The sequence below is a fragment of the Halichoerus grypus genome, chromosome 11 (genome assembly GCF_964656455.1).
Source record: "Halichoerus grypus chromosome 11, mHalGry1.hap1.1, whole genome shotgun sequence".
NCBI classification, from domain to species: Eukaryota; Metazoa; Chordata; class Mammalia; order Carnivora; family Phocidae; genus Halichoerus; species Halichoerus grypus.
The window spans coordinates 54108511-54134966 of record NC_135722.1 but is presented as its reverse complement, the minus strand read 5'-3'; the positions used below and the strand labels follow the sequence as shown (position 1 = coordinate 54134966).

The following is a 26456-nucleotide window of genomic DNA, read 5'->3' as shown; positions in this document are numbered from 1 at the left end:
ACAATGTCTGCTGTCAAACAGGAACACAGACAGGCAGAGTCACACAGAGGTAGGAGGGCACCCAAGGCCCCGAAGCTCTGCGGCCAGAGTTAGTCCCACCTACAACGACAGTCACACCCACCACATCCCTGTGTGCTCCCACACTCACATACAGGTGCCCTGGCACACCTGGACCCTCACAACCACCCGATTACACCCCGACTCCTTAGGGCAGTCCCCCCACACACCTTCACATCCATACATTTATTCAAGGGCACAGCCAGTGCCAGATCACCCCCAGTCCAGGTACAAGGATCCCCGAGATGCATGCACGGTCAACGCCATGCTTACTCGCGCCTCCTTCCTTCCCTCCCTCCCAGGGCTGGCCCAAGAATGGAACAAAAGCCCAGCGTCCCCTCCTCCCCCTCCTCTCCCCTCCCCCCTGGCGTCCAGCCCCTTTGTCCTCCTGCAGCTGAGCCGGAGCCGGAGTCCAGGCAGAGCGGCAAGGACACTGGAGCCCGACTGCCAGGGCTGTAGCAGCAGGACAGACAGGAGCGGTCAGTACGAGAGCAGCAGCTGCAGAGCCCCCGGGTGAGCCATGGCCAGGTAAGTGCCAGGTACATCCGGGGACTTAGCCCCTCAACAGGCAGGGCCGTGTGGTGTCTACAAGTCTGAGTGTGTGTGTGTGAGAGGGGGTGTGGGTGTGAACAAGAAACAGGGGGGCATGTCAACTTCTAGGGGCTGGATCCCTTAGTTCGCATCAGATCTCTTGGCTGGAGGTTCCTAGATGCTTAGCTAGGACGAGAGAATGTCCAATGGAGCCCTGCCTGGGAATCCCTACCATCCACGTTGCACCTGGGTCCTCCGGCCCCCAGACTGGGAATCCCCAGGGTGGAAACGGAGTCTGATGTCCCAGTGTGACCACAGTGCCCGGCACAGTAGACAGCAGTAGAACGAATGAAAAAGTATGGTGCACTTCCCAGGAGGAGACTCCCTCTCCTTGTGCTGCAGGGAGAGGTCCCTCCTTACCCTGAAGAGACCTGCCCTCCTGGATCCCAGCTCAGGGGGTGGCTGCTTTCTTAGTAAGCAGCCAGCAGAGAAAGGAATGGGGGCAGCATGTTCCGATGACCTCCCTCACCTCCCTCTGCTGGTTCTGGGCTGCTCCTTAGGACATGCCCTCACCCCGGCAAGTGTGGCCGAGCAGCTAGGCCTGCAGAATCTGCAGCCAGGTGGGTTCAGGGCCCAGCCCCTCTGCTTGGGCATAGTTAGCTTCCTGGGACCCTGCCCACCAGGGAGCTCATTTCTGTAATCCGGACATGGGGATCCACCACCCAGGATGACCGGGGCGTGAGCAGTGAAAGCCAGATCTGACCTCCGGGGCAAAGCAGTCTCAAAGAAGGCAGAGCATGGAGCATGGAGGGAGAGGCAAGAGGTAGAGGGCAGAGTTGTGCTCCCCTAGAGTAAGTTGCCACCTAAAGAAGTGAGCTCCCTGTCCCTGGAGGTGTGCAAGCAGAGACTGTATGTTCATAATGACCAAATCACAACCAGCCCAGTACCACCCCCGAGTCTGTAGAGTGCTTTCACAAACACCCCTCCTTTGGTCCTCAGAGCAACCTCTGAAGGGCCGGTTTCCTGTGTGCTTCTTTTAAGGAAAGACAAACTTAAAGAAGGGCGGGGGCATCTAAAGAAATGCTCAGGGTTGTGAGGATCAGATGAAATTATGCACATAAAAGCAGCCAGCACACCTGGCATGCTCCCTTCCTCTTGTGTTAGCGGAGTCTGTACTATGTACCTAGCACTTTTCATATTCCACTTCATAAGCACAACGTCACAACAATGCTGTGAGGTGGGCAATATGACCCCATTTCAGAGGAGGAAACTGAAGGGGAGTGACCTGCATAGCTCACGCAGTGAGTCAATGACAGAGGCAGGTTTAGAGCCCAGATCGGTCTGTAGAGCCAGCTCTTTCCATCTCCCCCCAGGGCTTCCTTGAGAACACAGAGAGAACTCACTAGAGAGAGGGCTAACTTCCCTCTCAGCCTGGGTTCTAGTCTCCTGCCCTCCTTCCCTCTGGGCCTTAGCAAAGATCGTTCTCTAAATGGAGACATCCTCCCTGAACTCCCTTCCCTTCTCCTGGCTAATTCCCCCTATGCTTCTCAGTCTGAAGATCCCTCAGGGGATACCTTCCCTGAATCCCCTCCAACAGGGTCTAGTGCCCCTTCTATCAGCTCCCACACTCCCCCATGGGACCCCCACCAAGCTGTGAGATCCAGGACAGCAGGGTCCATGCTTGTCTTGCCCACTGCTTGGCACAGGAAAGGCTCTAAATACATGCTAGCTTAATGCGTTCACTCAACCTTAAACAGATATTAACTGAGCACCTACTGTAGGAGAGGCAGATATTAAATAGAATAATCAGGGGCACCTGGGTGGCTCCATCGTTAAGCATCTGACTTCAGCTCAGGTCATGACCTTGGGGTCCTGGGATCGTGCCCAGTGTCGGGCTCCACACTCAGCGAGATGTCTGCTTGTCCCTCTTCCTCTCCCTCTGTCCCTCCCCCCACTCCTGCGCGTGCACGCTCTCTCTCTAATAAGTAAGTAAAATATAAATAAATACAGAAATAGATAATCAATCAATCATCAGGGTTTGGTCAGTGGGGAGCACCTAAGGGCAAGAGGAGACAGAATAGGGTGACAAGAGGAAGCAGAGTTATTCCTCCCCACACCACACTAGGTCTCTGTGGGGTAGCCTGAATCCTACAGCTCCTGTCAGGGGGCCCTTCCTATACAGATATTTTGTGCAGGTTCCTGTAACCTCCTGGCCCTCCCGTTCCAGACCTTGGAGAGGTAAACGCTTCCTGCTGTTGGTGACCACGGGCACTGCTTTACCCCTTGCGGGAGGCCCTAAACACTGTCTACGTGTTGGTAAATCGTTCCCTTATTAGACTATCCTCAATTATGCCATTTGAGAGCTTGCCGTCTGTCTCCTGCTGATATTGATGACAGTTTAACGAGTCTGAAGAACAGAAAGTAATATGACTGAAGTGGGTAAGCGAGGAAGACGGTGATACAGCTAAGGCAAGCCTAGCCCTCCAAGTCGGCAGGGACTAGATCACTGCAGCCATAGGACTCTGGATGAAGGGATGGAAGGAAGAGCCGCTGAGTAAACGAAAGCACCTGCGTTACATTCATGCATGCATGCATGCCGGCTTGGGTAAACCAGGGAACGAACAACGGAATGAACGGATGAGGGGCCTCCTGCCCTCTCGCCCAACCCAACCAGGTGGATTTCCGACGCTGTTTGTGTTCTTTACCTGGCAGGATGCTGGAGGGCCCAGTGCTGGAGGAGTCGGAGCCCGGCTCCCTGGCGCCGTGTGCGGGGTCCTGCCATGCGCAGCGCGTTCTGCAGACTCTCAACGCGTACCGGCGGAGCGGCACCCTCACCGACGTGGTGCTGCGCGCCGGCGGCCGCGACTTCCCGTGCCACCGCGCGGCGCTCAGCGCGGGCAGCGCCTACTTCCGCAGCCTGTTTGCGGCCGGGCGGCCGGAGCACGGCCTCGCCGTGGTGCCCGTGGCGCCCGTGGCCTCGGAGGCGGGGCCGGGCGCGGCGGCGGCGGCGCTGGCCGTGGTGCTCGACTACGTGTACGGCGCGGGCGTGCGGCTGCGCGCTGAGGACGAGGCGGCGGCCGTGCTGGCGCTGGCCGAGCGGCTGGGCGTGGCGGGCCTGCGCGAGGCCTGCGCCAGCTTCCTCGAGGGCCGCTTGCGCGCCGCCAACAGTCTGGCGCTGCGCCGCGTGGCCGCCGCCTTCTCACTCGCCTCGCTGGCCGAGCGCTGCGGCCGCGTGCTGCGCCAGGCCTTCGTCGAGGTGGCGCGCCACGCCGACTTCCTGGAGCTGGCGCCCGACGAGGTGGCGGCGCTGCTGGCCGACCCGGCGCTGGGCGTGGCGCGCGAAGAGGCCGTGTTCGAGGCGGCCATGCGCTGGGTGCGCCACGACGCGCCGGCCCGCCGCGGGCAGCTGCGGCGCCTGCTGGAGCACGTGCGCCTGCCCCTGCTGGCGCCCGCCTATTTCCTGGAGAAGGTGGAGGCCGACGAGCTGCTGCAGGCCAGCCGCGAGTGTCGCCCGCTGCTGCTCGAGGCCCGCGCCTGCTTCATCCTGGGCCGCGAGGCCGGCGCGCTGCGGGCCCGGCCGCGGAGGTACGGCCCCCTGCCCCCTTGCCTTCCACCCGTCCTCATCCCGGATTCTGCAACCACTCATACCTGTAGCATCCTTTAATTCTGCTCATTCGTTCACACATTTCATGGGCTTGGTATTGGGAACTCTGCCCTTGAGAATTCACAGGCCAGTGGGGGAGAGGCAGGGATCTCACACCTTGCACACATCCTTCCTCTTGCCCATCCATCCGTAATTCTGAGCGCTGTTTCTGTGCAGGTCTTGTGCTGGGTGTCCGGGACTCGGGAGTAATTGGAAATACCCTTTACCTTCCAAGAGCTCAGTCTAGTAAGGGATAAAAATAGGGCCTGGAAAAAATGAGAGGCTTACTCTCCCACCCCTGGAACGCCAGACCGGGAGACTTTGGGGGGAGTAGTCCAAGACGTAGTCCAAGTAGTGCCCTCCCGGGGATAGAAGACAGGACGCCTCTGTCTTACCACACTGTGTCTCCAACACTAAGCTCAGGGCCTGGGACAAAGAAGATGCTCAATATTTGTCAAAGGAAGTAGGTAGGAAGCCGGTGGCTTGGTTTGGAAATTCTGGTGGGGTCAGAAGCCTGAGGGGTTGGTTAGTGGGAGGGGAGAATGTTTTACTGAAAGGGTGTGTATCCTGGTTCAGTGGAATTAGGGAATGGGTTTAGGAAATAGTTACAGTAGGAGGGAGGCAGCACAACTGGCAGTCGGGGATGAAGGGCAGAAAAGGGTAAAGAGAATGGGTTAGTGACAGCCAACCTGGGTTGGCTGAATTCCAGCTCTCTCACTTACTGACTCCGACTTCCGGCAAGCCAAAGTCTGTGAGCCTGTTTCCTCCTCTGTAAAAGGAGTAGTAACCCCCGCCTAATAAAACTATCATAAGAATTAAACGAGGTGACTTTTCTAGGTAAGGGCTGTGTAAAGATCCTTTCCCTGTAATTTAGATGTCAGTAGTTGGGGTTAAGGATTGGTGACTCTCTTCCCATTGATATTAGGAAAGGAGGTTGGAGTGGCAGAGTCCAGCATGGGACTGGGAGGCAGGGAGTGCAAAAGGGCATAAGGGCATGGAAGAGCAGCAGGACGGTACAGTGTGGTCAACGAGAGGATGAGAGAGGGCCAAAACTTGGGTGCGGGTCAACAGGCATTGGGCTTATCCCCACGCCAGATTCATGGACCTAGCTGAAGTGATCGTGGTCATCGGCGGTTGCGACCGCAAGGGGCTCCTGAAGCTGCCCTTCACTGACGCCTACCATCCAGAGAGCCGGCGCTGGACCCCACTGCCCAGCCTCCCAGGCTACACACGCTCAGAGTTCGCTGCCTGTGCTCTCCGCAATGACATCTATGTCTCGGGTGAGGGCGGGGCCGCAGCGGGAGCCCCACAGGATTGGCTCTTTGCCTCCCTCAAGCCACTCTCTTTTTCTCTCCAACCGCGAGGTGGGGGTGGGATTTTCCCCAATAACCTACAGCTACTGGCTGAAGTGGTATGTAGTCCTGCAGGGCCAGTCACTGGTATGACTCTGACCTTCTTTCAGCAATATCCACTTCAATTTGTATTACTATTAGTCACTTCTCTTTCTTTAGCCAACTATGTGCAGAACATTATGCTACACAGCTTACATTACTCAATTTCCCCTACAACCCCATTTTACAGGGAGGTTAAGAATTTTCCCATTATCTCAAAAATGGTAAAGCTAGGAGAAACACAGATTGGTTTGATACCAATGGATTGTGCCCTCCCTGAGGTCCAGGCCCTAGAGGGAGAATAAAACAGCCCCTGCTCCCCTGGAGAAGGGGAGACAGAGAGACTTCACTTTGCCACCAGACTTTTCAGCTGGACCTTGAAAATCTGGAGCAAACAGCATAGGCAAAGGTATGAAGACCGGAATGTGCAGAAAGGAACCCCAGGTACTCGGGTCTCCAAAGTGCAGGTTGAGTGCATCTGGGAGAGGAGGGGAGGTATTGTAGATGAGGCAGGAAAGGGAGTCAAGTTAGATCAGGGAGGCTTTGACTCCAGGCCTAGGTAGACTGCACTTGTTGTAGGGAGCAATGGGTGTCTGGGAAGGATAAGGAGCAGAAGAATGAGCCAGAAAGGCCTCAGGGACCATCCAGGCCACACTTTATTACTGGACAACTTATCCAAGGCTGCTGATGGCCTGTGAACAACATGAAGGGCCTCTGCTGGGTGCTGGTGGGAATACACAGAGGCAGGGGCTACAAAACAGAGCTGGGGCTTGAGTCATGGGCTCAGGCTGAGGGATGCAGTCAGGGTTGTCCCTGGGAAGGCTGCTCCTGAGAGGTTAAGTCCCTGGTCAGTAGCCCCAGGAGGAACGGGGACGAAGAGTCCACAGTTTGCATTCCAGGGCCTAGCCCCATGGGCATACCAGTGCTCAGCTTGGGAGACTAGAAGTTCTGGTTCTGGTCATTGATCTAGAGTGAAAGGCCATGGGGTTTCCTGTCTGTAAACTGTGTATAATAATCCTAACACCTCTTGGAGGAATGAGAACAGACATGAAATCATGAAGGTAAGTGCAGAAATGAGGCTGGGTTACTGAGTCACTCTCTACCTTTTCCTATCCAAGTGTAGGTGGCTCTGCTCTCCCTCTGCCCCCAGCACATTCCTGATGCTTATTTGGGCACACTTTGCACTCTTATCTCCGTTTGAATTCTAAGTGGCCCCCTTTTTGCTCCCCAGAGTACAGAGCCTGGCATACCACCATAAGGCACCCAGTGAAGATCAGCTCCTTCTCCCTAAATCTCTCAGGCCTCTCCCCACAAAACTCCCTGCCCCTTGTCCTCACACCTTCCCACCATTGATTCAAAACACAGTCTACCCTTAACTCTTCCTTTGGATCTGGGGGCCCTTGTTTCTAGGTCTTTAGGGGTGCTGTTGACCCCAAGAGGGCCTGGAGTCAACAGTGGCTTCTCTTTCCCTAGGAGGCCACATCAACAGCCGTGATGTGTGGATGTTTAGTACCCCTTGGCACACCTGGATCAAGGTGGCCTCGCTGCTCAAGGGCAGGTGGAGGCACAAGATGGCAGTCGTGCAGGGGCAGGTAGGGACACACAGCAGCTGCTGCCCTCTGGCTCAAGGTACAGATCAGTGGACTTCCTGGGGGAAGGTCCTATAAGACAGTCTCTCTGAAAGATGGGATCTTAAGCACCAAAAAGGAAAGATACTTGCCCAAAGTTACATGATAATGCTGATAATAATACCTAGTGGTCAGGGGTCAAAAGTGTGGGCTCTGGGGCCAGACTAGGTGTGAATTTTGACCCTGCCCCTTTGAAAAAAAAAAAAAGTAATAATCTTTGTAAGCTACATCCCAAATTCAGAAAAGAAAATAAAAGTGCTTCTTAGGATCACTTAAGTAAGGTGATAAACCCTCAATAAATTACTAGCTATTACTAAGCATCAGCTTGGTGCCAGATATTTGACAGGTCTAATACCCATCCCAGAGACGGATATGCTTATCCCCAGGTAATAGAAGAAACCCGCTAAGGGAGGCCGCCCAGGCGCTGGCAGTGCTGGAATGTACCTCCTGTGAGTCTGGGGACAGTTTCTCCCCGCACATAGCGGAGCATCCCACCCTTGCTTGTCCTCATCCGCAGCTGTTCGCGGTGGGTGGCTTCGACGGCCTTCGGCGCCTGCGCAGTGTAGAACGCTACGACCCCTTCTCCAACACCTGGGCGGCGGCGGCGCCCCTCCCGGAGGCCGTGAGCTCAGCGGCAGTGGTGTCCTGCGCGGGCAGGATCTACGTGGTCGGGGGCGCCGGGCAGGACGGCCTCAGCACCAACAAGGTGGGCGCGGGCAGGGCGTCGGAGGCCTGCTGTGTGTAATACTTCCCTGCTGAAACGAGGGGGTCACTCCTCAGGGCTGTGTGCCAGACTCAGAGTTGGCACTTCACGTCCTCATCCGTTTTCTCAGTCTCAACAGCCCTGAGGAGTGACGCCCTCGTTTCAGCAAGAAAGTGAGTTCAGACAGATGACCCCAAGGTCACACGGCGGGTCCGGACCTGAATATTTAAGCTGGTGCCATATGGGTTTCATAGATTTTAAAAATTAAGTTAGGGCAAGGGTGGGATCAATTAAAACATTTTTCCTTCATTCAAAACAAAACAAACCCACACACTTGAAAATTTAGAAAACACAGAAATAGGGAAAAAGCCACCCATGAGCCAACCACTAAAGGATAACTACTATTAATATTTTGGTGCATTGCCTTGCAGGCTTTCTCTGAATCTACTTTTGTGTTTGTTTTAGTTTTGTGTTCTTACTGGTAGTAAAATTTTGCATTCTGCTTTTTATTCTCATTTAAATGTAAGCATTTCCCACATGCTTAGAAACTCTTCACAGCCATCACTTCAATGTGTAATAGTCTACAGGGTGGATGAACCATAGTCTGTCAACCAAATTTTCTGTTGCTGGACATTTAGGCTTTCTGTGAATAAAAATTAATCTTCATAGCAGCTTTCTTCCCTCCCCTGATGGCCTCACAAGTCTGCGGTCCTGGGATCTGAATCTTTCTCAGATTAGGATACCTCACCCCTTTTTATTCCGCAGCGCACGGCGCGCGCACACACACACCACACACACACACACACACACACACACTCACTCACTCACTCACTCTCCTGGGGCTGGCTGGGGGAACTGCCCTCTGGTGCAGCACTGATTCAATATAGGCCATTCCAGGAGTCTCCAAGGAAACAACTGAGGAAACGGAATACAGATGAACAGGCAGGTAGTATAAGCCCTCAGAAACTCTGGAAAATGTGAACACTGGTGGGCCTGAGAAGCCTGTGGACAGTTGTAGGGATGGGGGCTGCAAGATACCCTAGCTGGGATCTTGTCATGAGCTCAGAGCACCAGGGGGAGGGAAGTGGGTTGACAATGTATGCAATAAGAAATGCATTTCTATGGAGGGCCTGCTCTCTGAGGACCTTCTATAGTACTAATGCAGATGGTACTTCCATCTCCTGGGATGCAGACCTTTCCTGGACCTTTAAAGATGAGGAGGCTTTGGACAAAGGGAGTCCAGGGCTGGGGCCAGAATGTGGAACGAGACTGAGCACACCTGAGGGCAGGGATGGTGGGTCTCCTCTGCCCGGCCCCCCCCAATGCTAGCTCAGGTCTGGAAGACACAGGCAATGTGTTGAATTAGTCCCCCTACTGGGAAGGTGGGAGGATGTGGGCAGCAGGGCAGTTGGGGGGGGGGGGTGAGGCTTCACCACAGCCCCTCCTCCTGCCCCTCAGGTGCAATGCTTTGACCCCAAGGAGGACCGGTGGAGCCTGCGATCACCAGCACCTTTCTCACAGCGGTGCCTCGAGGCTGTCTCCCTTGAGGGCACCATCTATGTGGTAGGGGGCCTCATGAGCAAAATCTTCACCTATGACCCTGGCACAGATGTCTGGGGGGAGGCAGCTGTCCTCCCCAGCCCCGTGGTAAGTAGAGGCTCCCGGGTATAGCCTTGGTACTGGTTCCGATCGGGAGAGCAAAGTCCCATGTCTAAGGATGTGGAACTCAGAGGTTGTTGAGTCTGTCTCTGACTCCATGCTAGGCAGTTATACCTAGTTCCTTAGCTTTGTCCTCATTAGGATAATCAGCCTTGTGTTCCACAGATGAAGAGACCAGCCTTAGAGAGATTGAGGCCTTGCCGAAGGCCTCCAGTTAAGCCATGTTAAGGCAGAGCATGGAACCCCAGTTCCAAGTGCTTTAGCCTTGGATGAGGGTCTTGGTCTAAATGACCCTGAAGTCTCTTGTCCTGAAGGCCACCAGCTGGTTGCCTGTTGCGGGGAGGTCAGGGTAGAGAAGGGACTTGATAAGTTCCCCTGCCCTAGTAATATCAGAGCAGGGAGGTCCAGGCCCTGGAGGCTCTGTCCCCTGCATTCCTGGCCTCCCCCACCTCTTGTCCCCTTCCCCGAAACTCGAGAGAGACTACACGGGTGTGGTTGGATTGGTAGTCCCTGCCAGTTCTGACCTTCAGTGATTCTAAGAGCTTGAGATTTCTGGCTTCTCTGAGTCTGAGATCTTAGGGCGGTGGTGGTGGTGATGATTGTTGTCACTGTTCCTGGAGTGCTTACTGTCTTCCTGGCACTATGTAAAATGCTTTACATGCTTAACCCCATTAACTGTTAAGGGAACCTTATGAAGAAGGTACTATTATTATTCTTACTTTGCAGGAGAGGAAACTGAGGCCCAGGGAGCTTAAGTGACTTGTCTAAGGCTATGTAGTAAGGGTCCAGCCAGAGCTTGAACTCAAACCGACCCAGTTCCTGCCTTTCTGCCATCCAGACTGCCTGCTCATATTCTGTGGGTCAAGGTTTTATTGTCTGGACTGGCCAGCTAGGGACAGAGGGAGCCCCACACTGGACCCCATAGCTGATCATCTCTCTGTTTGTCTACCCAGGAGAGCTGTGGCGTGGCTGTGTGTGACGGGAAGGTCCACATCCTTGGTGGGCGGGATGATCTTGGGGAGAGCACCGACAAGGTCTTCACCTTTGACCCCAGCAATGGGCAGGTGGAGGCCCAGCCATCCCTACAGCGCTGCACCAGCTCCCATGGCTGCATTACCATCATTCAGAGCCTGGGCAGGTGACTCAAACTTGAACAGCCTGAGCCAGGAAGCAGAGAAAGGAGGGAGAACTCAGGCTCACCACTGCTCCCCTCATGGTACCTCCATGTAAATAGCCCCTTAACTTATTGCCTCCCTTTCTTATAGAAATAAAACCTTGTTCATTTTTTTTTTTTAAGATTTTATTTATTTATTTGAGAGAGAGAGAATGAAAGAGAGCACATGAGAGGGGGGAGGGTCAGAGGGAGGAGCAGACTCCCTGCAGAGCAGGGAGCCCGATGCGGGACTCGATCCCGGGACTCCAGGATCATGACCTGAGCCGAAGGCAGTCGCGTAACCAACTGAGCCACCCAGGTGCCCGAAATAAAACCTTGTTCAAAGGTTGGGTCTGTGTTCCAGCTCAAGCCTGCTTTGTCTGGAGAAGTAATACCCAGTATCTGCTCCCTGCTTTGACTCTTTACAAAGCACCTTCATATGTTACCTTGTTTACCTTCAAAATGGCAGTGTGGACATGTTTTAAAAATTATGAAATATTTCATGCACAAAAAGTATATATTTTTGTACAGTTTAAGAATTACAATAAATATCTGTTTCCACCATCTAGCTTAAGAAAGATTGTTACAAATGCCTATGTAGGCACCTCCATTTCCAAACCCATTCCTTCCCACATTCCTCCCAAAGGTAATCACTGTCCTTAAATATGAGATTACTGGCATTTTTTTAACTTTTAATGAGCTAGTTATTAAGATTTGTATTTTACAGAAAAAGAACTGCCTTAAAAGATGAGGAGACTTGCCCAAGATCACATACTTAGTAATTGGCAGAGTCCGTGACTCATAAGACTTCATGAAGCTTCAGAATCTATGAAGCATTTCTGGTCAGGATGTTTCTCTTTCTAAACCACCCTCTCCAAACACTTAGCAATAACAGATAAAATTAAAAGCCAAACTACTAAAAAGATAGAGGCTTAGGCTTATAAGTAAGCAAACATGTCCAAGGACCAGCAAAGGTGGAATTATAAAACCGTGAGAAAGGGAGAAGCTCCAGCTCTGGGGTTCAGACTCTAGGATAAAGCTTTAAAAAAACGGGATTACAAACCAGTCTCACTGCTAGAAGTCACGGCCAAGGTAGGCCTCCCCGCCTCATCAGAGCAGCAGAAACAAAACAGAAAACAGTGTGGGACACCGAGCAGCCCTGAGGCCAAGGCTCGCAGCAAGCTGCAGGCCCAGGCCAGAGCAGGCTGCAGGCTCAGCCCAGCTCTGCACCTGGACCTGTGAGCTCCCCAACATCACCAGGGGGCACGAGCCCCTCATGCCATCATAAGCACCCGGGTGGCCTGAGGCTCTATGGGCAGCAACATAAAACTGCTAGAGGGGGAGGGATGAGCTCAGAGGAAAGAGGGGACAAAAGATGTCACGTATTCTGTCAGGCAGAGACCCAGAGGGTTCAGGTCCTATGCTTGTTTCTGAGGCCCAGAGGAGCTGGCCAGGTCCCATCTGGGGCTCCCCATCATGTGCACTCAGATTGCCTTTTGAAGAGCTATCATCTGCTCCCTGCATCCCCTCCAGCACAGCCCCATGCCCCTCCCTGTCTTCCAAAGCCCCAGGGCCCTATCTGTGGGGTCTCTCCAGCTGGGGCTGGCCCATCACAGCCTAGCACAAAGGCCTGGGTCCCAGCTGAGCTGCTACCCTCTGATGATCTCAGATTAGGAAGCCTGTGACCATCTGGACACAGCTGATAATGGCAAAGAGGAGGGGAGGGGAGTAGTGGGGAGGCCCAGCCCCTCAGAGCCTGCCTGTCCCCACCCCACGGATAACACCCAGGACAAAGCAAAAGTGCTGTATTGTTTAACCACCCAAGCAAAAGCCTGAGTGGAAAAGGTAGGGGCAAATTCAGGGTAAGATCTTGAGAACATGGGCACCTCACCTGGGCTGGGCGCTTCCTGTGTGCCAAGCAGACCACCCCATTTCCCCAACAATGACCATTCATGCTCTGTCCAAGCGCCAATGTCCTTTCCTGCTCTCTCTGCCTGGACAGATCCGACACCCTCTACTCCAGAGCTGACTCCTCTCTCCTTATGCCCTTCCTTATCTACCCCCCCTTTTACCACGAGGCATAAGGCCAGGCCTTTATATATGACATCTCTAGTCTTCCCTGACATACCCATAGGATGCTTCTTGAGGCAGGAAAGATGTCAGCTTTATTTCTCTATCCCCCAATGCCTGGAACAAGAGCCCACCCTGCACCCACCTCTGTATGCTACATCAAAGTTTCCTGGATTTGTATTTTATAATACCTGTGAGGTAAGTACTACCGCCCCACTTAACCAATGAGGAAATGGAGACTCAAGAGTTGTGAAGTGATTTGTCTACTAATGTCACTGGTCTAGTGAGTGGTGACAGAGCCAGGATTCCTGGGTCCAGCTATCTCCAAAGCCTGCTGTCTCCATGCAGCCTCACCCAGGCTCTGCTAATCTGAGAAAGCTAATCTGGGAAGAGTGTGGAGGGTAGCACATGAGTTATTTAGAAGTAGAAAATACAGCAGTCCTCCCTTATCTATGGGGGATACATCCCAAGACCACCAGCAGATGCCTGAAACCACAGATGGTAGCAAACCCTGCACACACTGTGTTTCCTATACATACATACATAACTAGGATGAAGTTTAGTTTAAAATTAGGCACAGTAATAATAGATTAAAAATAACAAAAATTATAATACAGTATAATAAAAGTTATGTGAATGTGGGCTCCCTCAAAATACCTTTTTGAACTATACTTACCCTTCTTGTGATGATGTGAGATGGTAAAATGCCTACAGGATGAGATAAAATCAGGCGAATGACACAGACATCATGATGCAGCATTAGGCTACTACTGACCTGACCTAAGTCAGAAGGAGGATCGTCTGCTTCCAGAACGCAGTCGATCTCAGGTAACTGAAATCGCAGAAAGTGATACCACGGAATTTGGGGGGGGGGGGGGGGAATGGCACTACTGTACATCATTTCCACCCTGGGAAATCCCAGCCTCAAAGGATTTGGTCCCTGCCTTTAGGGGCTTCCAGTCAGATGAGGGGGAGACATGGTTCATCTCCCTCGTGAGTGAGGCTCACAGAACACGATACAAAGCAAAAGTTACACACCCATGTGTCCTAATTTCCTAGGACTGTGGGTTTGACCAAGACCATATATGGAGGGCCTCCCTGGCTCCTAGCCCACTGCTCTTTGCCCCACCTGGGCTGCCTGCTGAATGAGAGGGACTGTCGCTATCCAACAGGAAACCAAACCACAAGTTCTGAGTATATGACTCCTTAGTCACATGGGTTTGCCCTACTCTCCCTAGCTGAGAACACACTTAACTCTTCATATGCCATCAGAAGCCACTGAACCCAAATTTAGTTTTTGAGTTTCGTTTTTGAGAAGTTCTATTTATAAGGATTGGTATTTTAGGACTGTTATTCTTAGTGGGCTTCTAAACAAAACAAAATGAGAAATTTACTTACCTTTCAAAAAACACATAATACTCATTCTATCTTACAATCACCATATGGATTCATTAGATTCTTGTATAAATCTAAAATACATTATGAGATCATGATGAATTTATTTTCCTCTATCTTGAAAAACTTTGCTATTTCATCATCCTAAAAATTATTTCATGTTACTCATCAGTTATTCCCAAACAAGATTATGATGATAAAATGGAAGGATGGTATTTCCCGGAAGATGGAATAGTGAATACACCATCACTATCACTATCACATCATCCTTCAGTTTCCATACTGTATTCCCTAAAGTACTATAGATCATCTTTCAAGAAGGTACAAGAAGTCCAGAGACGTTGGCTGAGAATTCAGGATATTTCATTTTCCACCCAAAATGACACAAGAGAAGAAAGCGGACAGAGGATCTTTCACACCTAATACAGACAAATCAGAAAATGAATGCAGAGACACACGGTAGCACTCTAGTCTGAGGATGGGGAAATTGGTCATATAAACAAAATCTTTCCTACATGAATTTTTCTTAAACTCCAGAATTGATGAGTACACAACGTATTTCTAAAAACAGACAGGAAATATGGCATTTTAAATCATTCAACAGGGAGGATTTCATCACACAGTATTTTTTGACAAAGACCCGTACCACCCTATTTTGTATAGTATTCATCTTTTATGATGCCTATGCCCCAAAATTTACTTGATATGTTTGTTACAGTTCATAAGTGGAGACATGCTGAGGCAGTTGTGTACTCAGGTGACTATAGGGAAACAGATGCTATAGATATTTTTAAAGCTCATTAGATTGGTCTTTCAAATTGATCTTTATAAATCCAAAATCAAAAGTTTTAAAATTACGGAGCAAAGAAAATGACTGTCCTCTCTTCAACATCATGAGCCATCAAAAATTTTTTAAGTATTCCATGTTGACAATGCAAGTGCAAAACTAAACAAAACCAAAACCCCAGAAGCAGTAAGCTAGAGCCTACTAGATATATTTGAAATCTGGGATCAGTAGTTATAAGATGAATACATTCCAGCTGCACACGTGGTGGCTGATGAGCATTTAACTGCATTCAAGGGATGGTACTCTTTTTGGGTATTTCCAGGCAAGGAAAATATGAAATTGCTGTTTTAATTCATACACACACACACACACACACACATATACAAGTACCTATTTTCGTGAATATATGAGTGACAGTTTTATTGAGATGTAATTCACAACCCATAAAACCCACCCATTTGAAGGGTATTAATTCAATGTTTTTTAGTATATTCAGAATGGTGCCGTTACTACTTGCTAAGATTTTAGTATTTTTTTTTAAGATTTTATTTGACAGAGAGCGAGCAAGCGAGCACACAAGCAGGGGGAGCAGGAGAGGGAGAAGCAGGCTCCCCGCTGAGCAGGGAGCCCCATGCGGGACTCCATCCCAGGACCCCAGAATCATGACATGAGCCAAAGGCAGTAGCTTAACTGACTGAGCCACCCAGGTGCCCCCAAATTTTAGTATTTTAAAATACTTGTTTGAATACTTGTAAAATTTATAAAATGAAACGTTTTCCACTTTCCCTTTTACTTCTGTAAATTAAAGTGACTTAAAATATAAAAGGTAGGGTGTCTATTGGACCCAGATGGTAAATAGCTATGGCTACTTTTCCTGTTGTATTGGGGGAAAACCAGTGAGTAAAGATCCATCACCTCTGGTCTCCCATCCCTGAAGGGAAAAGCTGCCCTATTGCTGGGTCTGTGCTCTCCCTCTCCTCCCTCTAAAAAGCAAAAATATTCTTAAAGGCCGGGGGAGCCCTATCCTCTCTCAGCAATTTGGGATTCAAAGGGTCCAGCTCCTCTGGCTCACCACACAAAGGACTGGTGGGAGCAGGCTGATCATGGGGGCAGTCCCTGGCCAGCCAGTGAAGGTGAAGGCGGGGGATGAACCCATCGCAGCAGCACTCCATCAGTGGACAAAGGCCCAGCTGCACCTGGCTGGCTGGGCTGCTAGTACAACGCAGGACTGGGCAGGAGAGGTGTGGTCTCATTTGAATTTCAGAGCCACTGGGACTCTTACTTGTAAAACTGAGGGTTTAGAATCAGGTTAAGTTGTTCCCAACCTAACCATGATATTTGTTCTTAAACCAGAAGTAGGGACTATGAGATATTCTAAATATTTTCCAAAGCCTAGGAGAAATCACACATTCTGCTAAGATGTATGATGTGGGTTAAAGTTGCTATAAAATGAAGCTAGTAATGGAACTGGCCATTACAGGGATGTTGAGACGATTAAGGAAGTGTTTACAATAAGCTCGGGGCATGTAACAATTATCTTCTCACCAAGGTCATGTTGCTTATCAAGTTACACATGTAGTTTCGATCAATAACAAATAGGGAAGTGGTTTGTTTCATAGATAAAGTAACATCAAAATCTCATGTTCCTGAGGAAGAAAAAATAGTAAGAAAAACTATCTTTTGATGTTGAAAATGTTGACTCTCAGATACTTGAATGCTTTCCTGCCCTGGTGTTGGCAAGCCCTAACATGAAGCAGCTACACTTACACACAGCAACACTGGAGCTCAGAAACATTCACTAGGTGGAACATGGCATGGCTAAGAAACCAAATTCACCACCTGTAAAATGGGGTAGTGAGACCTGACCAGAGATGCCCACTTCACAACAGAAGCAGAAAGTACGGTTTCTATCGTCAGAGCCCTTATGGTTAGGGTGGGGAGAATCCAATACCATGAAGTTAAGCTATTGATTCCCAAGAAGATATGCCGAATGACTCAATAGTAACATCTAACATTCACTGAGGACTTCCTATGGGTCAGGCACTGTGCTATGAAATCACAGGCAGATGAGCAGAGGCTCCGAGATGTTTGATGCCCCCATGCTCATACTGCTAAGTTGTGAAACTGGTTTTGAATCCAGAGTCTGGCTGGAAGGCCTGGACTCTTAGCCTTTGTCCTGAGAGATAATATACTTGATGATAAACACTACAGACAGGTATTAATAGTCTTCTTTAATTCCCAACAGCCCCTTGAGATACTGAGGATCAGAAAGATTCAACCTCGGTAGATCAGTGCTGCTGTCACGTTTGAACCCGGGTCTGATTGCAAAGCCTAGCTTCTCCCCACCACCTCTCAAGTCTCCTTTTTAAAGCACTCTGCAGGGTGCCTGGGTGGCTCAGTCGGTTGAGCGTTTGCCTTCGGCTCAGGTCATGATGCCAGGATCCTGGGATCGAGTCCCGCATCAAGCTCCCTGCTCTGTGGGGAGCCTGCTTTCTCCCTCTCCTCCCCACTTGTACTCTCTCTTTCTATCTCAAATAAATAAAAACCTAAAAAAAAAAAGCACTCTACAGAGAAAGGTATCCTCCACCCCACCAGGCTTGAACATTCCCATAGCCTTTGCCTTATTTCCCAGTTAGAGGGTTGGCTGACCCCATTATCACCCTGCTGTGGGCTCCAGAGGGAAGATTCTGTCTGGAGGCAGATCCCCACGCCCCAAGACACCTTCTACCCATTGTCCTCTGATGCCACCAGTTTCTGTACTTCTCCTGGTTCTCCATTAACAGTGCTATCCATTGGTCCTGGGCCCTTGCTAGGCCCCTGGGCCTATTTCCAAGTTCTCACATTCCAGCAGCTATTCCTTCCTTGTCTGATGGATAAGCTAATCTACCAGTTCCTGCTTGAAGCCCGTCCTGGTGCCAGGAATCCTAATGACTAGAACTCTTTAGAGCTTGACAGTAACCTTCTGGTGAAGTCCACGAAAAGGATAACATTTGCTTCCATGTTGCCATCAGCCAGATTTCCATCAGTGGGTTCCAAGGGCCATTCCACAAGTTTTGGCTACCCAGGATCAAAACCTTGCCTACTGGGGAGAGGGGGAAGAGCACTGTGCAAGTCTGGGCCCCACCTCTACTATGGAAATCAAAGGGGCTAGCTATCTTTCTCCCCACCTCAGGCAGCTGGACTGGACACAGGACTAGCCAGCCAGATATTCACACCTGGAACTTTGAACTTCAAAGGGACGGACACAAAGGAAAGGAGGCAGTGGAAAAACTCACTTGAAGTCCAGGGGTGGTGGTAACATCGTTTAGGGTAACCTGCATTTCTTCATGGGGCTGTCGTTAGTGCTTACCTAAGCTCTGCATTTACTTCATGTCGTTTTTTGAAATGGCTAAAAAAAATACCCCAAAGCCTCTCCTTTTCTTTACCCGATAATGGCTATCCAGGGATCCTCACGTTTGGTAACTCAAACTTTACACGTGCACACTAATTTGCATAGTTTCCCACAGGTGCACGCAAATTCAGTGAGTTTGACTTTCCTTCCCCAAGCTACTACTTTGGTGCCGAGTTCCTGCTACAGCACCCCCTGGTGGGACATTAACAGCACTTCTGAATCCAACACACCAACTTCCAGTTCTAAGTAGACTGAAAGGAAGGAATTTAAACAATCACATAATCTGATGCACAAAGACCTGACTGGCTGTCCTAGTACCAGACACTGAGGTCTCACATGACCAGGGCTGCCTTAACCGGTTTCCAGCACCCAGTATTCTGGATGCTCAGACTAGCTGAGCTACTTTCACAACAGAAAATCCCTTCACAACTGAACTACAGAAGTCCAGAAATACAAGAATTAAGCAGTCTAGCTCAAGCATTTTTCAGTAAAATTGCAAAATGCCATTCATTTTATCCAGAAGGGATAAATAAAACCTTATGATAGCTGCCTGTATTGCATAGGGATTTAGGGGTGGGCACAGAAATCATTTATTCAAGGCACTCAAATCTCACTTTACACGTGTGCAGTACTGAGGCCTCCCAACACCAGTTTGTCTCCTCAAAACCACCTCACCCTCAGCCCTTCTCAAGGTGCTGTCCTGTGAGCAATCAGCCTTTGCTTTCACCAGATTTACAGGATATTACTCTGGTTAGCTCTGTTTGGGTCCTCCTGTTCTTGCTCTTGCCTCACAAGCACAGCTGAATCAAGGATTTCAGGGAAAGCAGGCAGGGAAAGTGAGCCAGGCAGCCCTGAAAAAAAAAATCAATCAAGAAATGTTCCCTTGGGGCAACAGAATTCTCAGACCAAATGTGGACATAGTCTATTCACGCCATGTGTCTTTCTCAAAGATTTTATTAAAGGTCTTTACAGATTAAAATCGTCTCCAGATCCAGTTGCCAAAGAGACCCTGAAACCAAATAAAGCACAACAGTAAGAACAGAATCTTCACCTGAATATTGGGTTCTTTCATTTCCCATTTAGGATATGCGTGAAGAATATATACACACAGAACACCTAGAAACAAACAAAAAGTACTGGGCATAAAAGAGCCTTGGTGTTTTAACTGCTTAAGGGGCTGCTGAAGAACAGGTAACTAATTATTAACAAGCGTGCCTTGATTTTAAGCAAATAAAAAGAAAAATCTTGTTTCAAACACAGTAGTAAACATAGGAACTTCTTAGGAGACCAAGGCAAATACCCCTCCCTACAGAATCCCTGGTTAAACGGGCCCCTGGCTCCAACCTGTGTTGTAAAGCAAGTATAGTGCAATGTTTATGTATTTACATGCTTACCCCAGTACGGGATATACTATTGGTAGAAGACAAGGGAAAGGGGTCCTATTCCGCCCCAACAGGCCCCTCGAGACACACCTGTTACGCGGTGGGCACCGGCTGCGGCATAGCAGGCGGCTCTGGCTTCCCACCCTTCTGTTCCGAGATGGGCGTGGTGGGCAGGATCTCGTCTTTGGGTTCCACGATGCTCACGTGATCCGGCAGGGGCTTCTTAGGGCCAATCTTACCACTTGGGTCCCAGGGAAGCATGATCTTCACTTTGATGCCCAGCACACCTAGAAGACGCTGTAATTAGAATCTAGCTGTGGTTGCACCGGTCCCACGACAGGACAGGGCAGAAGGAAGACAACAGGTTACTCCAGCACCCTTGGGTCTGGTCCCTTCTCAGACAAATGCCTCTAATCAATCAATGAACAGGACACTTTTGCAAAAGGAACCCATGCACAGCACCACAGAACGTGGCACTGACAAGGACCAAGAGCAGGATGTGACCTTTCTGACTCGTCATCGTGTCATCACTGAAGGGTACACAGGTGGTTGAGACGAGCAAACCAACTCTAAGAGCTGACTGATCTCAGCAATTTACTTCTTATAGTTCAATACAGCTCATCAATAAACCCAAGTGGAATAATGAACATGCTCTGCTACTCCCAAAATGAATTGCCCAACACTGAGGTGCGCATGAAAAACCGTATCTATCTGCTAAAGGCCCTTTGCCCCCGCGCTCCCAGCTGCTCACCCTGTCTGAGCAGAACATGGCGCACAGCAGTGTCAACGTAGTAGTTAACAGGGTCCCCACTGTGAATCATCAGGCCATCCACAAACTTCATGGATTTAGCCCTCTGTCCTCGGAGTTTCCCAGATACCACGACCTCACAGCCTTTGGCCCCACTCTCCATGATGAACCGCAGCACACCGTAGCAGGCCCTTTGGGAGAACAAGAGACAGATATCCACCTGTTACCACCAAAGACAAGACTGTTCGAGCCTACCCCACACCACCATGTTAAAAAGAACAAAAACACAAGACCCACTAGTCTGCACTATCTTCAATGTTCCTTTAATGGAGAATACATTTGACCAGAGCCTGGCAATTCTCCTTCATCCCCATCACACCTCATCGTAAGCTGACTCCTTAGGGAATATATGCCGATTCCTTCTAAGTGCTTCCCAACCTTGGTTGCACATTAGAATCACCTCAAGATTCAATATAAAACAAAAACACCTGTGAAGTTGAGGCCTCACACCAGGCCAATTAAGTAGGCAATTACAGACTCAAGATTTACTCTTATTTTTATTTTATTTATTTATTTAGGAGAGAAGGCACGCACAAATGGGGAGGGGGGGGATCTTAAACAGGCTCCACACTCAGCACAGAACTGGACGTGGGTCTCAACCTAATGACCCTTAGATCATAACCTGAACCAAAACCAAGAGTCGGACGCTTAACTGACCGAGCCACCCAGGTGCCCCTAAACTGGCAATTAAATGGTGGGGGTGGTACAACTCAGGCACAGGTTGTCCAGTCCACTCTGCAAATGCAGCATTTCACAATCAGGTAAGCAATCACTAAGAACCCAGAAGTAGCTCAGTCACTGAGTGGCCCCTTTGTGGTTTACTAAATACTCCACAACCTCCAGAATTCAGATTCATTAGGAACTCTAATTACTAAATGTAGACTACTAGCTCTCTTGACTAAAGTGCTAGAAAAAGACTTCTAGGCCTATAAAACGGACATTAAGCCTTAAAATATCATGCCCCCCAACTCATTTATTACTGTATACCCTAGGACAGACTAAGAGCTAGCTGCCACCTTCAACAGGGAAAGTAAAGGCGGACCCACCACTCTAGGCTCCAGCTCCTTCGCACCATCTCATTTAATCACCACAAAAAGGAGAGGTGGATATAATGACCCCCATTTACAAATAGGAGATCCAAGGTCCAGAAGGTTAGTAAGTGGTTTAGGTCTCAGAACTTCCAAGTGAAACTTCAGTGTGTACAAAAACCACCTGGACCGGGTTGCTGGGCCACACCTGCACTTTCCGTTTCAGTGGGTGGAGACTGAGAATTTTTATTTTTAGTAAGTCCTCTGATGATGGCAGTGATGCTGGCCAAGCTTTTGAGGACCACGGTTCTAAGCGGTGTAGTTGACATTCAAAGGAGACAGGCAGTCTTTCTTATTTGTCCCTACCTACAGCCCTTCCTGCCACCCATCTCCCCACCAGGTCAACCTTCCTAAAGCACAGCTCTCATGTCCTTCCCCTGCTGAAAAACCTCCCAGGGCTCTGCAGGAAGTACAGACTATATTTCATACTCCCAGCCAAAGCATTCCAATTACTTCACAATAATGAAATTGCACAAAGAACTCCTACTGAAATCTCATCAGTGGGCCCAGCTCCAGAGCCAATCTAGCTACCTCATGCCCTTTATAGTCCACCCCTGCTCACAGATAAGCTCTTCCCATCAGGACTATGTCTTATCTCTTTACAATCCCCACACTTAATGGAGCCGAGTAACTTCAACAGGAATCCTAACCTCCCCTCCCTGGAGTTTTTGTTCTATTCCCAAAGCACCAAGAAGAGTACTCCCCTTATGGCGCTGACCACTCTTTAAAACGTAATTATTAAAAGTCTCAGGACACTTACCTCCGCACAGCAAGGCCTCCTAGGAGTTTGTAACGCAGAGATTCTGCCTGGGCAATAGCACACAGACCTCTTGTGGCCACCTTTTCGGCATAAAGCTTTAAGAAGGAAACAGGGCACACCCTTAAACCTGTTAACTTTCCCCAGTGTTTTCAGTAAAAAAAATCACTTCATTCATCATAAGAGCATGTATCACTACGGCATCCCTCAAGCACTAAAACACTTCTACTACCCACATACAGCCTACACTTTGTGACATCATCTGAATTTCTCATTGCCCTCCCATCCCTAGCTCCTACAGCTGTACCAACTGATGGGGTAGCCAATCCATACCATTACTATTCCCAAGTTGAAAGCAAAAAATCCCTTAACCACCAAAAATAAGCAGAAAAGGACTGTAACAGGAAGCCAACTTCTTATTAAGATAATTTCAACAAAATACCAATCCATTTGTAATACTCTGTGATCACAACTAAGGTCTTCATGACCATAAGGGTTTATAGAAGTCCCATCCTAAATAACCATTTCCAGGTCCACAGTAATCTCTGGCATAAGCCACACTCACTCACCTCTACACTGCCCTCAGGGAAACCAAACCGCTTCTGAACCACAGCAGTCAATTCCCGGATCCGCCGGCCCTTCTCACCAAGAACGTTCTGCGTCCTGAGAAAACAGAAACGGACAATACAGCTCTCACAAAATTCCAAACATGGCTTTAAATTTTATACATATGTGATAGTAAAGTCTCATTCATCTAACATAGAAAATACAAATTTTAGATGACAAAAACTAGAGGCAGATTTAAAACAGTTAAGAAAATTTACATGTGCAGGGCGCCTGGGTGGCGCAGTCGGTTAAGTGTCTGCCTTTGGCTCAGGTCATGATCCCAGGGCTCTGGGATGGAGCCCAGCATCGGGCTCCCTGCTCCATGGGGAGTCCACTTCTCCCTCAGTCCCTCCACCCCCACCCCCTGCTTGTGCTCGCTCTCAAATGAATGATAAAAAAAAAAAATCTTAAAAAAAAAAGGAAAAAGAAAATTTACGTTTGCTAAGGCCAATACACTGGTTGTCCCCGTAAGTTTACAGAATACACCATCCTAAGCATATACAACAATTACAGGTGATAGCCAAGAAAATGAGTTTTCACCTGGTGGCCAAGATAATGATTTCTGTCCTGGTTGGTGTAACTCGAACCTCAACCCCAGAGTAGCCATCTTCAGCCAGCTCCCGAGTGAGGAACTCATTCAGTTCAGCTTTGAAGATGCCATCAGCGACAAACTAACCAAAAGGGAAAATTCACCATTAGAACCTGCTGCAGGGTCATTTTCCTGCCTAGTCCTTCCGCCAATGCAACTCGCATCAAAATTCAACACCTGGAACAAACAACCCATCATCACTCTATTACCCTCGTTCCAACACTCATCTAGCAACCCTTCTCAGACAAATGCCTCTAGGTCGTCCTTTGGAAGTTACTTTAACCCAAGGGCCCTTAAAACCGCCACAGAACGCAGCAAGGAGTAGGGGCCACCAGGCAAAGATAATACCTCCAGTCAGACTCGTCATCTTCTCTTCATTGAAGGGTTTTTAAGATTTGTTATGTGTACCTACACATGCTGAACAAAAAGCTGCTCTAAAATGGCACATCCACAACTCATTCATTCAGTACAGCAAGATGCTACCCTCCTAACTAACGAAAATACACTGACTTAACTAGTCTCACTTGTAGACACAACTTGGACCATCTGAAGACTCCCAGCCATGTTATCTTGTCTTAAAAGCTGGTAAATCCTAACTCGAGAAAGGATGTGGATTAACACGGTATCATGTACACACAAAATGCCTAGTTCCCTATTTCTAACGCAAATGGACTTTACACAGTTCTCGCCCACGGAAAAGCGAAAAGTTACAACTTGATGAAGCGCTCTTTCCAGGTCTCCTCCCTCCATCAGCCCATGAGTTTCCCTGGGGTGCAGATGGAGCAAGAACCCGTCAGCAGCCTTCCCAACTGAGCTCTTTGCGGTCAGAAGCCCGCACCCTGACACGAAGAAGGCATGAATACGCTACCTCCCGTTCCCAAAGTCACAATGAGACGTGAGGGGAAATGGCTCAACCCCTCAAAATATCACATGTTTACTAATGCTATTTGTTGACCAAGAAATGATCACAAGCGCTTTGTCCCGGGCAGGAAGGGCGCCCGATGTTCATCTCTGCTCTTCGCCCAGAAGCGGCAGAAAACTCTCGCTCCTTTCCGCCGCCAAACTGCGCTCGCCGGGCTCGGGCCCCGCGTTCAATCCACCGCCATCCGCCGCCTGCGGGAATGCCACGCGGCCCAAGCCGCTTCCCGGGGCAGGGCATGGAGCTGCGGGTATCGCGACAGCTTCTCCACGAGCCCCGACCCGCGCGGCGCCACAGTTCCCCGGACCTGGGCCCCAGGGTCTCACCTTCCTCTTCTTGGAAATTTGCACCGCCATCTTGCCGCCGCGCGCCCCGGAAAGAAAAGGAAGGGGCTGGTGGACGGAAGTAGGTATAAAGGGCGCGAGCGACGACAAAGAACTGCGCGACGTCGACGCCTGTAGGCGCTCCTGGGAATTGTAGTTTTTAGAAAGGCATTAAAGCAAAAAAGAAGGGTAATGGAGACACCTATAGGCAGAAACGGGAAAGGGAGCAGATCAATCAGAACGCCAGAACTGCGGGGGAACCTAGAGCCCAATTCTTATTAGCTTAAAGGTGAGCAACATGAGGCACAGAGATGGAAATTACAGGTATAAGCTCACACAGCAAGAGCATGGAATCCTGGTCCATACACTCTACACTCAATGAAATTAATTTGGGTCCAGCTCTTCTAATCTGTGTCTATTTCTTCCATTCCAAATGATGACAATCTTAATATCTAATATTTATTAAATATTCTAGGGATTGTTCTATGCCCTCTATATTATGAACTCATTTACCTCTACCTCACTTTCATAAAGTCTGTTACTTGTAGCGGAAGTACAAGTATTTTTCCATTAAAAAAATGTTCCCCTTACATTTTGAAAATTTTAAGCATACAGAAAAGTTGAAAGAATTATGTATATATGCATCACCAAGGTGCTCCAATTAACATTTTCGCCATAATTGTCTTATCGCATATCTATCCATCCCTCTATTCACCCAAGGGTGCATCTTTTGATGCATTTCAAAGTAAGTTGCAGACATCAGCACACTTCACTCTGAAACACCTCAACAATAGTTTTATTGAGAAAGAATTGCCATACATCACTGTATAAGTTTAAGGCACACAGTATGATGGTTTGATTTACAAATATTGTGAAATGATGCCCACGATAGTTTCCACTAACACCCATCATGTCATATAGATACAACAAAAAGACAAGAAAGAAGAAATGAAAAAGTTTTTCTGTGATGAACAGTGTTATTTTAAATTTGAATAGTTTGCCTACATTTAAAAATCAGGAAATTTCGCTATAAAACTATTTTAAGCTTCGCTTAAAAATACAGAAAGATCTAGCAAAATACCGGGCCCCCATTTCCTCAGGGCAACACTCTCCTTCCCTGTTAGATGGCAAAGGGCTTTCCAATGTGCCACAGTCCCTGGCAGCTTCACTCATTTATTGTCTGGCCCTAGAAGCCATTTGAGGTTTTCCCCAGCAGTAAAAGGACTCTGATGCAAAGATCTGTCCTATAATCATGGAATTGCCAGAGTTCTGGGGGGAGCGGAGCAGAGGGACCAGGGAAGATGAAAAGAAGTCGATAGAACAAAGAGAGAGGTAGGCTATGGACCTATGTATCTTGGTGATGCACTGAGGTTGAGGGGGAATTGAGAAGGATACCCAGTTTCTGACTCTAGCAGTGGGTGCTTGGTGACAACCCTCATGGAGATGAGGAACCCAGGATCAGGCTTTCTTCTCCGTGTGTTGTCTCCCTGGGCTCTTCACTCCCTTCTTCATCCAGCTCCATGGTCTGTTAATTCAGTGGCGCCAGGCTTATAAAGTCTCCAGCCTGGAGAGTCTG

The 26456-nt window shown here is 49.2% G+C and overlaps 2 protein-coding genes and 2 non-coding genes across 6 annotated transcripts; 1 reads left to right on the top strand and 3 right to left on the bottom strand.

The window, feature by feature from the left end:
- Window positions 1-577: 577 nt before the first annotated feature.
- KLHL35 (kelch like family member 35) lies at window positions 578-10855 on the top strand. The gene is made up of 7 exons (XM_036082822.2): window positions 578-585; window positions 3301-4173; window positions 5327-5511; window positions 7096-7214; window positions 7768-7956; window positions 9412-9600; window positions 10566-10855. The coding sequence occupies exons 1-7, from the start codon at window positions 578-580 to the stop codon at window positions 10752-10754; spliced, it is 1752 nt and encodes a 583-aa protein (XP_035938715.2). The 3' UTR covers window positions 10755-10855.
- An 8119-nt stretch (window positions 10856-18974) lies between these two features.
- RPS3 (ribosomal protein S3) lies at window positions 18975-24989 on the bottom strand. Of its 3 annotated transcripts, XR_013442474.1 has the most exons (8): window positions 24884-24989; window positions 23590-23720; window positions 23013-23106; window positions 22447-22541; window positions 20542-20729; window positions 19881-20077; window positions 19460-19524; window positions 18975-19259 (listed from the first exon to the last, which is right to left on the bottom strand). XR_013442474.1 is itself a non-coding variant. In XM_078058559.1 (7 exons), the coding sequence occupies exons 1-6, from the start codon at window positions 24911-24913 to the stop codon at window positions 19884-19886; spliced, it is 732 nt and encodes a 243-aa protein (XP_077914685.1). In that variant the 5' UTR covers window positions 24914-24989; the 3' UTR covers window positions 19345-19524; window positions 19881-19883. The 3 variants fall into 3 exon arrangements, 2 of the variants coding, with proteins under 2 accessions (XP_077914685.1, XP_035938713.1); XM_078058559.1 differs by lacking the exon at window positions 18975-19259 and having other exon boundaries at window positions 19345-19524; XM_036082820.2 differs by lacking the exons at window positions 18975-19259; window positions 19460-19524 and adding an exon at window positions 19345-19417.
- On the bottom strand, window positions 20182-20326 carry LOC118529868 (small nucleolar RNA SNORD15). Its single transcript, XR_004914351.1, has one exon. It is a non-coding gene; the product is annotated as a small nucleolar RNA SNORD15 (small nucleolar RNA).
- LOC118529869 (small nucleolar RNA SNORD15) lies at window positions 23874-24021 on the bottom strand. The gene has a single exon (XR_004914352.1). It is a non-coding gene; the product is annotated as a small nucleolar RNA SNORD15 (small nucleolar RNA).
- Window positions 24990-26456: the final 1467 nt, after the last annotated feature.

What these genes read in the sequence shown, in the direction of transcription:
- KLHL35 (XM_036082822.2), top strand. An exon ending in TGGCAGTCGTGCAGGGGCAG is followed by an intron (nt 7,215 to 7,767) that starts GTAGGGACACAC and finishes CCTCATCCGCAG; the next exon opens with CTGTTCGCGGTGGGTGGCTT. An exon ending in CTGTCCTCCCCAGCCCCGTG is followed by an intron (nt 9,601 to 10,565) that starts GTAAGTAGAGGC and finishes TTGTCTACCCAG; the next exon opens with GAGAGCTGTGGCGTGGCTGT.
- RPS3 (XM_078058559.1), bottom strand. Translation starts at nt 24,913, where the DNA reads ATGGCGGTGCAAATTTCCAAGAAGAGGAAG. An exon ending in ATCATTATCTTGGCCACCAG is followed by an intron (nt 23,107 to 23,589) that starts GTGAAAACTCAT and finishes CTGTTTTCTCAG; the next exon opens with GACGCAGAACGTTCTTGGTG. An exon ending in CCATGTTCTGCTCAGACAGG is followed by an intron (nt 20,078 to 20,541) that starts GTGAGCAGCTGG and finishes AGCGTCTTCTAG; the next exon opens with GTGTGCTGGGCATCAAAGTG.